Raw genomic sequence first — 14593 nt, 5'->3', positions numbered from 1 at the left:
CTAAGACACTCTCCTCTCTTTTTCCATCCCTGTCTCCTCCCCACCCGCGTGTGTGTGTGTGTGTGTACACACTCTTGAACCATTTCCAAAAGCAGGTGAGGGCTGGGAGGGTTTTCTCTCTTATTCTTCGGGTGCTTTTTATCATATGCTTTAAATCAAGAGTCACTTCTCTCTCTCTTTTGTTTCTCTCTTTCCTCTCATTCTCTGTCTCAATCATTTTCTCATTTCTCTTTTTTCCTCCCCTTTTTGCTCATTTCTCTCTCTCTCCCTTCCTCTCCTTTTCTCTCTCTCTTGCTTTCTTTCTCTCTCTCTCTCTCGCTTTCTTTCTCTCTCACTCTTGCTTCCTCTCTCTTTCTCTCTTTTCTTTCTCTCTCTCTTGCTTTCTCTCTCTCCTCACTCTCTTTTTCTCTCTTTCTTGCTTTCTTTCTCTCTCTTGCTTTCTCTCTTGCTTTCTTTCTCTCTCTCTCTCTCAGCAAAAAGTTGCGAGACCGGAACCTGAGCTTCCTTCTTCGCGGCACACCTGACCATGTCTCGTGGCACACTGGTTGAAAAACACTGTATTAGCATATGAATCCATAAATCAATACACAGCTGTAATGATCTTGCTCAGTCATAGTCTTTCATTCAATAGTGTTTCATACTCTTGTAATTCTTAATCCTTTTTCAAACTTTTTCTTTGCTTGAGGAACCTGTAATACTGATTTTCCCCCTTCTATGGACTAAACTTAAAATTAGATGTACTCTATACTGAAAATCAGGAAGAGAATATCTGAATAAACCTTTAGATATAATTGCTTTGCATTAGACAGGCCTTCTCCAATTGAAGATGATGTTGGTTAGTAATTATGAGAATTGGAGTCTGAAGAACAAGAGATTGGAAAGCCCGCATGGGATGTACTGCTGAAACAAATTGTGCATCTAGTGTTTGGGTGTGTGGTATCACTAACTTCCTAAAAGTATCTACTATTGGGTCTGGATCAGTGGTTCTCAACCTGATGGTCGGAACCCCTTTGGGGGTTGAGTGACCGTTTCACGGGGGTCACCTAAGACCACGGGAAAAGACAAATTCCCCATGGTGTTTGGAACTAAAGCTTATTTTCTGGCGACTTGGAACATATTTTTACAATCTAACCAATCAGGCCTTTACAGTGGGGTGTCCCTTTGATCTTCCTGCCAATCAGCTTAAAGCTCTGTTGGGGCGAATTGGCGCTAGACTTATGGTTGGGGGTCATCACAACATGAGGAACTGTATTAAGGGGTCGTGGCATTAGAAAGGTTGAGAACCACTGGTCTGGATGATCATTAAAAATTACAGTCAATGATCCATGCACATCAAGTCTTTTGCATGTTGTGTGAATGTAACTGCTTGGGCTAGGATTGTTTCCTGGGTTGTACATAGCAACCAGGTGATAAGCAATGAGAAGATTGGTAGGGGTCAAACTCTTTTAAGTTATAATTAGGCTCATCAAGGCAAAAGTTGGAACATAACAAAACAAGCCTGACAGTGCTGAATGAATCTTATGTGGTGGTAGAGAATATTTGTTCTATTTTAGTCTCCTCTGCTCACATAACAAGTCTACTATTTCACCAAGGACTAAACTGTTCATTGCTTAAGAATATGAGAGGAGTACTTTAAAATCCTATAATTCAGTTCCTAATTTATTTCCACAGTGATGTAAATAGATATCAGTGAGCAACCTGAAAGGAGTTCACAAATAAAGTCCTTAGCTAGTGTTCTTTAGCAGCTGTCATTGTTAAACATATCCCTCCAATATTGGGGATAATATGTAACATTAGTGACAGGAGTTCTTCTGACTTTAAAGTGAAATTGAGCATAGGCTTTTATCCTCGGTCATAATAAAAAATGAAAAACAAAGACACACAAAGAAGGAAATCTAATTCCTACTGTTTTGCATCTTGGAAAAATTATTTATATTAATTTTATTTTGTTGACCTTGTTTGTAATCTTTTCAGAAGGCTTATTTCCCTTGAAATGCTTGAAATAAAACTAGTATTTCTGTGTTCTGTGATTTCCCCCCTTTAGGCTTAAGCCAGGCTCCAAGAAGCAGCCCTCCACAGCCTCAAGTCCTGCCTCCTGGGGAAGAACATGATGAGGCAAAGTTGGAAGCCAAGCAAGTGGTCTTGATAGACAGTTCTTATCAGTGCCAGTTCTGTCCCAGCAAATTCAATACATATTTCCAGCTGAAATCACACATGACTCAGCATAAACATGAACAGGTAGATAGTTTATCATGAGATGGCTTTATTTTGTCATACTTAGCTTTTTACCACTTTTCCATGAGCTGCAGACCAATGCACGTGTACTTCCAAATTTGCACAATCTATATAGGTTACAAAACTCACATGTGAAATGTTGGCTGTTTTGCCCACTATTTTATCCTATACAGTTCAAAACATAAAATTATGCTCTATGACAGAGTAATGTTCTGTATGATTTAATTGGCTACTCACTGACTGACAAAAGGCTCTTTGATGCTAGATATGGGAATAGTAATTTATACATATGCAAGCTGTATTCTTGATATATTGTTCTTTGGATCCAGCATAGAAATTTTCTCCTATGCATATTTTAGTTTAGCGTTAGAAATATGTGTTGAATAGATAACACAATGTATTCTACATAACACAAGCAATTCCGCAGAATCTAAATTACAGATGTCTGATAGTTGAAATACAGCTTGCAGTTATATTATTTTCATATTTTTTTTTCCAAATTCCATTTTTGTGTGCATGAATTATTATGGGCATATTCTGGGGATTGCTCAGAGCCTATGCTTTGATTGCAGGACATTCCTCTTTTCATTCTTGTAATCTCTAGGAAAATAGAGAACAAAAATTCTGCTCAAAATTCTAGAGAGCCATTGCTAGTGTAGAAACTTATTTATTTATTAATTCAACTTCTATGCTGCCCAATCCCGAAGGACTGTATTTCAACTATCAAGACATCTGTAATTTAGATTCTGTGGAATCGCTTGTGTTGTTATCTAGAATACATCGTGTTATCTATTCAACACATATTTCTAATGCTAAACTATTCTAAGCTGGACGGTATCAGCTGATATCAGGCACCGTCCTAGGTTCCTTACTGGCAGGAGGCAAATCTAGAGGTAAATCTAGATATAATGTGTAACCCCTGCAGGGAAATAGCTTTGTATTTTTCTCCATAAGGCAGAATTGTAGGGTTCATTGCTAACTTCCAGGAGAAGCTGGAAGTGAGACTGGAAACTGGAACACATGTGCATGTATGTGCACTGGAACACTAGAAATCTGAAGATTAGCTGGCCGGTGTGTGCATGTCTGTTTTCTGGATGGTTTGGGGGCTGTTTTGAGTCCGTTTTCTGAAAACAGCCTAAAAAATGGCCTGAAAACAGTCTGGAAGAATGGCATGAAAATAGCATCAAAAGCAGCCGTTTTTTGGGTCATTTTCCAGTGTCCGCGGAGACCAGTTGGCCGGTAGGCATGTGTACAAGAAAATCAGAGGGCTCTGTGTGCCATAGGTTCGCCATCATGGGTCTAGGGACATAATTTATTTATTTATTTTATTTTATTTATTTGTCATACAAATATAGTATTGTATTGTAGTATTTTTAACATAATATAAGTATAAAGTAGTGATAGAAAAGATAAAAAGACATTAGGACAGGAACGGTAGGCACAAATGTGCACTAATGCACGTCCCTTACAGACCTCTTAGAAAAGGCGAGAGGTCTACTGCAGATAATGTAAGGTTGAAGATTTTGGGGTTGGGGGAAGAAACAAAAGAGTCCAGTAGTGTATTCCAGGTGTTGACCACTCTATTGCTGAAATCATATTTTCTGCAGTCTAGTTTGGAGCAATTTACATTTAGTTTGTATCTATCTATCTATCTATCTATCTATCTATCTATCTATCTATCTATCTATCTATCTATCTATCTATCTATTTATTTATTTGATTTTTATGCCACCCTTCTCCTTAGACTCAGGGCGGCTTACAACATATTAGCAATAGCATTTTTTAACAGAGTCAGCCTATTGCCCCCACAATCCGGGTCCTCATTTTACCCACCTCGGAAGGATGGAAGGCTGAGTCAACCTTGAGCCGGTGATGAGATTTGAACCGCTGACCTTCAGATCTACAAGTCAGCTTCAGTGGCCTGCAGTACAGCACTCTACCTGCTGCGGCACCCCGGCTATTGCGTGCTCTTGTGTTGTTGTTGTTAAAGGTGAAGTAGTCGCTAACGGAGTACATTGTGATGTATGATTTTATGAACAACAATTTAATAAGTTCGGAGGCGGCATAGCTGTAAATTTTCTAAACATAGTAATTGAAGTCTGGAAGACTAATTTGATGGGTGAGGAGGAGTGGAGGACTCTTCTTGTGAAGTATTTCTGGACTCCTTCAATTGTATTAATGTCTGTTATGCAGTGTGGATTCCGTACAGGTGAGCTGTATTCAAGAACATAGATTTCATTGTCAGTCTTCTTCAATTACATTTAGAATTAGAATTTGAATTCTTTATTGGCCAAGTGTGATTGGACACACAAGGAATATGCTCTCAGTGTACATAAAAGAAAACATACATTTATCAAAAATCATGTGGTACAACACTTAATGTGTTGTACACATTACAAGGGGTCAAATAAGCAATGAAGAAACAACCAAGAAACAACATTTATACATTTAATGCTGAGAATACAGTACAATTTGTTTGCTTTTGACGAAACAGAAAAATGCTGATTTAAATTCTCTTTTCTTACCATTACTGTGCAGGTGTACAAATGTGTTGTGAAAAGTTGTGCCCAGACATTTCAAAAGCTGGACTCTTTCTTAGAGCATATCAAAAATCACCAGGAAGAGCTGAGCTATCGCTGCCACCTCTGCAGCAAAGACTACCCTTCGCTATATGAATTGAGTGTCCATCAATATTCCCACAACTTGCTCCCTCAACACAGCCCCAAGAAGGACATGGCAGTTTACAAGTAGGGTAGCAACGCAAATATTAACATTTCTAATCTCTTTGGGAGAAAAACGAAAAGAATGAAAAGAATGAAAAATGATGCAATTCAAACTTGATGTTATTAATATATCAGACAATAATTTAAACTGCAGCTGGGAGAGCAGTCAGTGTGGTGGATTTGCTGTTGAATGATTTGGTACTTTCCTTAATAAAATAACAAAATTAAACACCACTGTGAGAGCATAATAACCTGCTAGAATTAAGAAAATATATTTCATAGATATTGATTTATGTCACACCAGAGGTATAAGATGAAAAGGTTTTTAATCCATTGCATAAGCTTTCATTCTTGTACTGCTAGATCTGGCAATTTTGAAGCCAGATTTAGGCAATTAGCCTTTATTTCATTCAAGGATTTCTGTTTTCCTCTTTGACAGGAAAGTTAGGGGAAAGATCAAAAGCAACATGAGAAAATATTATTTTACTGAAAGAGTAGTAGATCCTTGGAACAAACTTCCAGCAGACGTGGTTGGTAAATCCACAGTAACTGAATTTAAACATGCCTGGAATAAACATAGATCCATCCTAAGATAAAATACAGGAAATAGTATAAGGGCAGACTAGATGGACCATGAGGTCTTTTTCTGCCGTCAATCTTCTATATTTCTATGACAGTGCTTTTTGCAGATTTCAGCCATACTAAAGCATTCTTTCTTTCTTTAGGTGTGTCAAATGTGTAAATAAATATTCCACACCAGAAGCCCTGGATCATCACTTACAGACAGCAACACACAACTTCCCTTGTCCTCATTGTCAAAAGGTAGGCAGATATCTTAACAGTAAAACGACTTTTTGGAGAAATAAATATAATTTAATCCCCTAGTATAGCAAAAAAAAATTGTCCCTTTTTTTCCTTTCATGTTTGTTTCATAGTTTGTTTCTCAGACTTTAGAATAGAAAAGGGAGTCTTGTCCAAGGTTGCTTATGTAGTCACACTTTTGTATAGTGGATGCACACTTGCATCCAGTTGTATTGTGCCATTTCTAGTGCCAAGAATGGTACTGGAGTGCCAGCACCTGCGTTCTCACAATTATTTTCTTCCATGCACAATATACTTTCTGTCTTGTCTCCCATTCCTTGAGGCAGGAACTATCCATGTATTTTTTTTAAAAGCTCACTTGATTTATGTTAGTAAAGTCTTTGTCTCATCTACTTTAAGCTGGGGTGACACAGTGGTTAGAGTGGAGCACTGCAGGCTACTTCAGCTAACTGCTAGCTGTAGTTCAGCAGTTCAAATTTCACCACTGGTCAAGGTTGACTCAGCCTTCCATCCTTCCGAGGTTGGTAAAATAAGGACCCATATTGTTGGGGGCAATATGCTGATTCTGCAAACCACTTAGAGAGGGCTGTAAAAGCACTATGAAGCAGTATATACGTCTAAATGCTATTGCTATCTACTTTAGAATTTTACTGTATAGATTTGGCTACATACCCATTTCCTTAGGGAAAGAGTAAGTAATCTGTAGACCTTAGAAAAGTGATGAAGGTATTCTGCTATCAATTAGTGTCTATTCCTTGAGCCAATAAATCAAGGAAAACTGTAAAATAAGCCCCTAAGATAAAGCTTTCCATGTTGAAAAGTGAAGACAATTATGTAACTTTCCAAAATTCAACCGTGTCCACATTTGAGATATGACCTCCCCATTCACTTTTTAGGGTCACTTCCTCAAAAAATGTTAAGAGCAAACTGTAGCCACAAAATAGTGCCCCCTCCTGGTCTGACTGGTATTGCTACCCTTTTAAAAGCCCTTGGGTCTTAAGCAGAGTTTTAATGACATTGCCTTCTTTTTACAGGTGTTTCCCTGTGAGAGGTACTTACGAAGGCATCTCCCGACCCATGGAGGAGGAGGCAAATTTAAGTGCCAGATCTGCAAAAAGTTCTTCCGCCGAGAACACTACCTCAAATTACACGCACACATTCATTCGGGTAAGAAAAGGCAAAAATCGGTTTCCAATCTGTTGAACCTATTCATGTTCTCAGGTTCTCCTGTCATCAACTTCAGTGTTGGCTGATACCTTCACATGTTAGTGAACACACCGTTTTCACACCAACTCACCATGTTAAGGTTGGGAAGCAAAACACAACCTTAACAATGTTAAGGTTGTGTTTTGCTTCCCAACCGTAACAGGTTGAGTTTTGCTTCCCTGTTTGAAAATGGTGTGTTTGCTTAGCAATCTTTTTAATTTCTGTCTGATGGATCACCAATTTGATTGGAACCATTCGAATATATGTTAAGTATACAAGCATCTACCGGAAGCAATAGATTACATCAGAAACAAGAAATGTCTTAGGGAACTAATGCCAGTTCTGTGTAATCATGTATCTCTTACCCAGGAATAGAAAATGACTTATTAGAATGGTTTTTAACCAAACCCATTGTTGCTGAATTCATACCTCTTTCCTGTGCAGGTGAAAAGCCTTTTAAGTGTTCAGTGTGTGACTCAGCCTTCAACAGGAAAGATAAACTCAAACGGCATATGCTGATCCACGAGCCTTTCAAGAAATACAAATGCCCATTCTCGTAAGTATCAGAAGGCCCAAAGCAACACTAGCTTCATACTCTATAGAGTTCCTCAGTCATCCAGGTTATGGTTGTCCCAAAGGTACTTTTTGAAGAGGCAACTGGACTTTCTGGGTCCATTTTCTTTGAAGATGTTTCTCTTCAGAAGAGAAGGATTTAGGGGTAGTGATTTCTGACAGTAGGATGCTTGGCTGCATAGCTAGAGATATAACAAGCAGGAAGAGGGAGATTGTGATCCCGCTATATAGAGTGCTGGTGAGACGACATTTGGAATACTGTGTTCAGTCCTCACCTACAAAAAGATATTGACAAAACTGAACGGGTCCAAAGACGGGCTACAAGAATGGTGGAAGGTCTTAAGCATAAAACGTATCAGGAAAGACTTCATGAACTCAATCTGCATAGTCTGGAGGACAGAAGGAAAAGGGGGGACATGATCGAAACATTTAAATATGTCAAAGGGTTAAATAAGGTTCAGGATGGAAGTGTTTTTAATAGGAAAGTGAGCACAAGAACAAGGGGACACAATCTGAAGTTAGTTGGTGGAAAGATCAAAAGCAACATGAGAAAATATTATTTTACTGAAAGAGTGGTAGATCCTTGGAACAAACTTCCAGCAGACGTGGTTGGTAAATCCACAGTAACTGAATTTAAATATGCCTGGGATGAACATATATCCATCCTAAGATAAAATATAAAAAATATTATAAGGGCAGACTAGATGGATCATGAGGTCTTTTTCTGCCGTCAGTCTTCTATGTTTCTATGTTTCTCAACTAAAGAAGCTTCTTGGATGAGAAGCGAAATTTGGCACTAGTTTTATAGACAACAGTGGATTGCTTAAGTCAGTGATGGCGAACCTTTTTTTTCTTTGGGTGCCAAAAGAGCACATGCATGAGTGCCCAAACCCATAATTCAATGCCTGGAGAGAGCGAAAACAGCTTCTCCCACTTTCCGGAGGTCCTCTGGAGGCTGAAAATGGCTGTTTCCCAATTTCTGGTGGGCCCAGTAGGCTCATATTTCACCCTCCCTAGGCTCCAAAGGCTTTCTTGGAGCTGGGGGGAGGGTGGAAATGCCTTCCCCCATCCCTCTGGAGGCTCTGTGGAAGCCAAAAATGCCCTCCCAGAGCCTCTGTGCAAGGCAAAAATCAGCTGGCCAGCACACGCATGGATGCTGGAGCTGAGCTAGTGCAGCAGCTTGTGTGCCAGCAGATATGGCTCCGTGTGCTGTTCGCCATCACTGGCTTAGGTATTAGAATATAAAATGATGCAAATAATTAGCAGCTTTTTGAGCAAATGCATATGAAGGAGATGGAATTGCCTTAGGTTGGCTAAATCAGAGGTTCCCAAACTTTCTCAGTTCATAGCAGCCCCAGGGTTTTCCAGCTTGTTTTAAGCCACCCTGAGTGCTACAGAGAAGTCGAATGAATTAAAATAAATTAACCAGCAAATCTCACTGTCTTTTATGCTGATGACGTTAAATAGCATGAAAATAAAATGTGTGCAAGGAAACAACCAAGCTCAGAAAGCATCAAGAACTCAATACTTCTTTCTTCCTGTAGCAAAGGGTTTGATAATGTAAACTTATAACTTGCTTCTGCTATGATGGCTGTCGTTGTGTTCCTTGTGTTAATGAAACAGAATTATCTATTCAAAGAAGGAGGGTCATACGGATATTTTAATATAGGAATACGCTTAGAGGTTCCTCTCTGCATCACTTATTTTTATTTTGTTATTCAGAAATCATACAGGCTGCAGTAAAGAGTTCAATAGACCCGACAAACTGAAAGCTCATATTCTATCTCATTCAGGTATGTGGAATTATTGCTTTGATTTGGATCAGTGCTGGAAATAATCATAATTAATTGATTGAATGTTAATAAAAACATTGCGACTCCACCGTAACAATTTATTGAGCTTCAAATTTAAAAAAAATCTAATTCTAGCTACCATTGGGACTGAATTAACCATTCCACATTGAATTGTTATGCCAGAATCTATTCCCAAAAGCAACTGTATGATAGCGAAACCCTCAGTAAATATCTATTCAATGTAGCTGAGTTTTCATGGCTTCCTATACAAAATATGGTTTATATCACCAGTATAATTATATAACAGCTGTTTTTTATACAAATGGGTTTTATTATGAGGTTTAGTTTTATATATTATATTTGACTTATTTTTATTGCTTGTATCTTTTTGTATTGTATTACTGTATACAAAAAGATACCATGGAGAGGGGCGGCATACAAATCCAATAAATAAATAAATAAATAAATAAAAATATTATTTTGTAAGCCGCCCTGAGTCCTTGGGAATTAGGCGGCATAGAAGTTGAATAAATAAATAAATATTATTATTATTATTATTATTATTATTATTATTATTATTATTATTATAATAATAATATAATTATGCTGCCTTCTGGTAGAAGATACAGAACAATTAAAACTCGAACCACACGTTTTCTGAACAATTTTATCCCAGAGCCCTAATTGCACTTAACAATGTACTAGGGGGTCACCATCAGTGAACTGCTGGACAATACTACAGTGGTACCTCGAGATACGAGTTTAATTCGTTCCGGACCTGCGCTCTTAAGTCGAGCAGCTCTTATCTCGAACGACTTTTCCCCATAGGAATTAATGTAAATAATTTTAATTGGTTCCAGCCCTCAAAAAACTCACAAAGTTAGTCTAAATTATGCAAAAAGACATTGCAAGAATAAATGTAACTTTACTTATTAATAAGATGATAAGCTGAGAGCTTTCCTTCCCTTCCTCTTTTTACCCAAAACAATCAACATGGCAAACTTTTATTTTTATTCATTAAACTGTAGTTATTTATTCAACTTCACTGCCACCCAATCCTGTAGAGGGAGGAAAGAAGGGAGGAAGGAAAAGGAAAGCAAGAAATGGAGGGAGGAAAGGAAGGAAGGAAAGAAAGAAAGGAAGGAAGGAAGAAAGGAAGAAAGAAAGGGTGAAGGGACAGGAACAGAGGAAGGAAGCAAGGAAACTTATGAAAGGGGAGAGTAACTTCACTGCCACCCAATCCTGTAGAGGGAGGAAAGAAGGGAGGAAGGAAAAGGAAAGCAAGAAATAGAGGAAGGGAAGGTAAAAGAGAGAAAGAAAAAGAGCAAGAAAGAAAGCAAGCAAGAGAGAAAGAAAGAAAATGAAAGAGAAATAAAAATAGAGAGGGAGAATGAAAGAAATGGAAGGAGGGAAGGAAGGAGAGAAAGCAAGAGAAAGAAAGAAAGCAAGAGAAAGAAAGAAAGAAAGAGAAAGAAAGAAAGAGAAAGAAAAAAGAATGAAAGAGCAAGAGAGCAAGAGAGAAAAAGAAAGAGAGAGAGAAAGAAAGAAAGAAAGAAAGGCAACTTCAAAGAAAGGCTCACTGAGCATCTCTCACTCTCTCTCTCTTTCTATCCCTCTCTCTTTCTCTCCCCCCTCTCCCCCCCTTTCCCTCTCTCTTTCTCTCTCTCCCTCTCTCTTTCTCTCCCCCCTCTCCCCCCTTTCCCTCTCCCCCCCCAGGCCAGCAGCGATGTTTTAAAACAGCCGCGCCGTTTGCGAGCTAACTCCTGAGGTGCGGAAGTTCGCCTTTGGCGTTTGGGCCACTCGGAATGTGAAATTCAAAACAGCGTTCGGATCCCCCCACCCCCAGCAGAAGCCAAGGACCCCCAGAGTGGGGCGGCAGGGGAGGCGACCGCCTCTCCACTCACCAAGTGCCGGGATACGAGCCGAGAAGAGCCGGGCTGGCTTACTTTCCTTCCTTCCCGCGCTGATGCAGAGCCACTTGAACAAAGCGTCACGCCCCCCTGACGCTTTTGGCGGCAAAAGAGCCCAGCGTCGCTTCGGAAGCCGCCGAAAGCATCAGAGGGGCGCGACGCTTTGTTCGAGTGGCTCTGCATCAGCGCGGGAAGGAAGGAAAGTAAGCCAGCCCGGCTCTTCTCGGCTCATATCGCGGAGAGGGGCGGCATACAAATCCAAGTAATAAATAAAATAAAATAAAAAAAATGTCTCTCCTCTCCCAGCTCTTATCTCGAGTAGCTCTTAAGTCGAGCAGCTCTTATGTCGGGGTTCCACTGTACTTGGTCTGATGTGTGGATGTTGAATGGTTCAGGTGGGAAATTGTGGCGAGTTGAGCATGTTATTTTGGATTGTTATGTATGTTCAGATTGGTCTTTGGCGTCATATAAATTTCATTGCATGGATATACTGTGTATACACATACAATGACAATAAAGTGTTCATTGATTGATTGATTGATTGATTGATTCATTCAGTCATTCATTCATTCATTCATTCATTCATTCATTCATTCATTCATTCATTCTATAGAATTGATGTAGAGATACTAAGAAAGTGTTCCATAAAGTTTTACGTTCCAATCTCACTTCATCTATAAAACTATTAATTGGATTTAGACGAGGCTTACAGAAACTTTTTATATCTAAGCTATTCGATTCATTCTCCCATTTTTAGGTATGAAGATCCACAAGTGCCAGTATTGTAACAAAGCCTTCAGCCGGCGAGCTCATATGATGGAACATCAGCGTTCTCACACGGGCAACTATAAGTACCGTTGCCCTACGTGTAGCAAAGGCTTTACGCGCCAGAAGTACATGAAGGACCACAAATGTAGGCTGAGCTCATCAAAGGATAAAGAATTACCAGTCAGAAAATCCCAGAAGAAGTGGGGGGCACGTGGGCGAAAAGTGGGACTTCCTCTTTCAGCTCAGTTGGCTTTCACAGAACTCAAAGACACTACAAGTGGAGAGAGCCTTCCAAAAAGTGGCCCCAATAAAGAACAATTTCCTGAACCTGACACTGTTCTCTCCATTGTGGTTGGCAGATCAGCGGCAAATTCAGACCCTGGCAACTCTGGCCAGCATTCTGGCATCTCAAACAACCTTGCGCTGGCAGAATTGCAACCTGACTCTGAGAGTCCATGTGCCATGCTGGCAGTCCCTGTTTACATCCACACTACTGACTAATTGACGAATGCTATGCTGCTTCCATTTAGTATCAGGGAAAGTTCCGGTGTTTACTGATACAAAAGAACTGCAGAGAGTGAGAAAAGAATGGTGGTGTATGCGTATAAATGTTTGGCTTCACCAATGCAGAACAAGCATTGTTTTAAAGAAATGTGTTACAAAAATGAAGTCATTCCTCTCCTTATCTGGATGAATTAATTTGAAGAAGCTGTTAGAAACAGATGGGGATATTTAATATTCTTTTTTATTTTAAGATACCTGGTGCTTAAATATTTTTTCAAGCTCTTGAACTCCGAATCTAGATCACCCCAATGTTTTTTTCACATTTTGTCAATTTAATGTTATCGTTTCATTATGGAGCACTTGCAGCAAACGGTAATGACACCAAAATGACAAAAAGTTCAAGGAAATGTTATTGTGCAAATATTACATACTTGCATCCTGATCTCTTACACAAGTATGCAAGTTGTGAAATTTCCACAATGATGCCATCACCCATATGTTACTTGCTCCCCTGTGCACTCCTAGGACCACATTTATGGTTCTGTCCTAAACTCCACGTTGCACTTTCAAGATGAAGGTTTATTCATAACATGGTCCTTTGAAAACTTATTCATCAAAGTGTTTTTTATTGTTTTATTTTCTCAGGGTATATCAGAATGGGGAAATTGTATACAAACATAGTAGACAAGTCAAACCCCTCTCCCCCCAAAAAACGTTCTCAGATTTGCTGATCCTGAACAGCACTTTTGGAAGGAAATACAACTGAAAATACGATTTTGAAAGAAGGGAATATCACAAGAATCTGGATTCAAAGAAAAATGTTACTCTTTCAAGAGTTGAGGGTTGCTAAATTTCCACCTGCTAAGAAAGAACTGGGAAAGGGAACAAAAGTTAGGGAAGACCAGCATGGATTATAATGATGTTCCTTCTCTTTTCCATCTGTTTGTAACACCAGAGTTGCTCATTACATTTTAAGAATAGAGCTTTTTAAGGCGGTTTTTCTCAACTGGGAATTCTGGGAGTTGAAATCTACACATCTTAAAAGTTGCTGAAGTTGTGAAACAGTACTCTAAGGCAGTGTTCCCCAACCTTGACAACTTGAAGATATCTGGACTTCAACTCACAGAATCCCCCAGCCAGCATTCGCTGGCTGGGGAATTCTGGGAATTGAAGTCCAGATATCTTCAAGTTGCCAAGGTTGGGAAAAACTGCTCTAAGGCATTTCAACAGTAGACTCAGTGACAATGCACTTGTGGAGCACTGTAGCTTGATCCTGTGCCCCACAACCACTTACTTGATAGAGGGAAACAACTGATAGTGAAGGATAGCCTCCTAGAATGGGGACCATCTTCTTGGACCTAAGCAAGTAGTTGTCCGGGTTTATTAAAGACTGGATTGAGATAAGTATGGATATTAATTTAATCAATGAATTAGTACTGATGAATTACTTGTGCTGATGTTATGTTATTTTTTCCCCAAGATGTCCTACTATCCAATTGCAATTGTTCTTGAGTGTATGCTGTCCACAAGCTTCTGGAAAACATGCATTCTGTGACACTACAGATTGTTAAAACTTTGAATCAGAATTTTTGGCCTTTTGTGTACTTCTTTTTATCTGAAATTATAGTGTTGCTGTTACATCCACAAGAAACTAGAGAACTTGATTTGACTTCAAGCGAGGTAATTCAAAACCATGGGCATGTATGAAGGATCTCTTATTTAAGCAGCTGCAGCCTTTTCAATCTGCATAATGGCATTAGTGTGACTCCTAGCTGTTTCTGTGTATGTGTACATATATTCCACATTTGTGTGGACAGTTGGGAGCAGTTTCTAACCTACCGTGTTTCCCCGAAAATAAGACACTGTCTTACATTAATTTTTGCTCCAAAAGTTGTGCTACGTCTTTTTTTTGGGGGGGGTGGGGTTGGGGGGGGGTTGGGTTATATTTCTCAAATGAGACAAATTCACAGGCAGAAAATCTGACACCCCCAAAGAAAGTGTACCGTACGGTACACTGATTACGGTACGGTACCTTTCAGTATGGCACCCACACACACAA

General features: G+C 39.4%; 1 protein-coding gene across 3 annotated transcripts in view; it reads left to right on the top strand.

Annotated features, from left to right (window-relative positions):
- The window catches only part of ZNF341 (zinc finger protein 341), a 75998-nt gene extending 61881 nt beyond the window's left edge, over nt 1–14117 (top strand). For all 3 annotated transcript variants that reach the window (XM_070744869.1, XM_070744868.1, XM_070744870.1), the window contains 7 exons: nt 2045–2238; nt 4774–4982; nt 5684–5780; nt 6815–6947; nt 7431–7542; nt 9282–9352; nt 12020–14117. In XM_070744869.1, the coding sequence (XP_070600970.1) occupies nt 2045–2238; nt 4774–4982; nt 5684–5780; nt 6815–6947; nt 7431–7542; nt 9282–9352; nt 12020–12531 (1328 nt within the window). In that variant the 3' untranslated portion in view covers nt 12532–14117. The remainder of the gene's footprint in view (nt 1–2044; nt 2239–4773; nt 4983–5683; nt 5781–6814; nt 6948–7430; nt 7543–9281; nt 9353–12019) is intronic.
- The last annotated feature ends 476 nt before the right edge of the window (nt 14118–14593 follow it).

Source organism: Erythrolamprus reginae, chromosome 3, assembly GCF_031021105.1.
Source record: "Erythrolamprus reginae isolate rEryReg1 chromosome 3, rEryReg1.hap1, whole genome shotgun sequence".
In the NCBI taxonomy this organism is placed as follows: Eukaryota; Metazoa; Chordata; class Lepidosauria; order Squamata; family Dipsadidae; genus Erythrolamprus; species Erythrolamprus reginae.
This window is presented reverse-complemented; position numbering and strand designations above follow the sequence as displayed.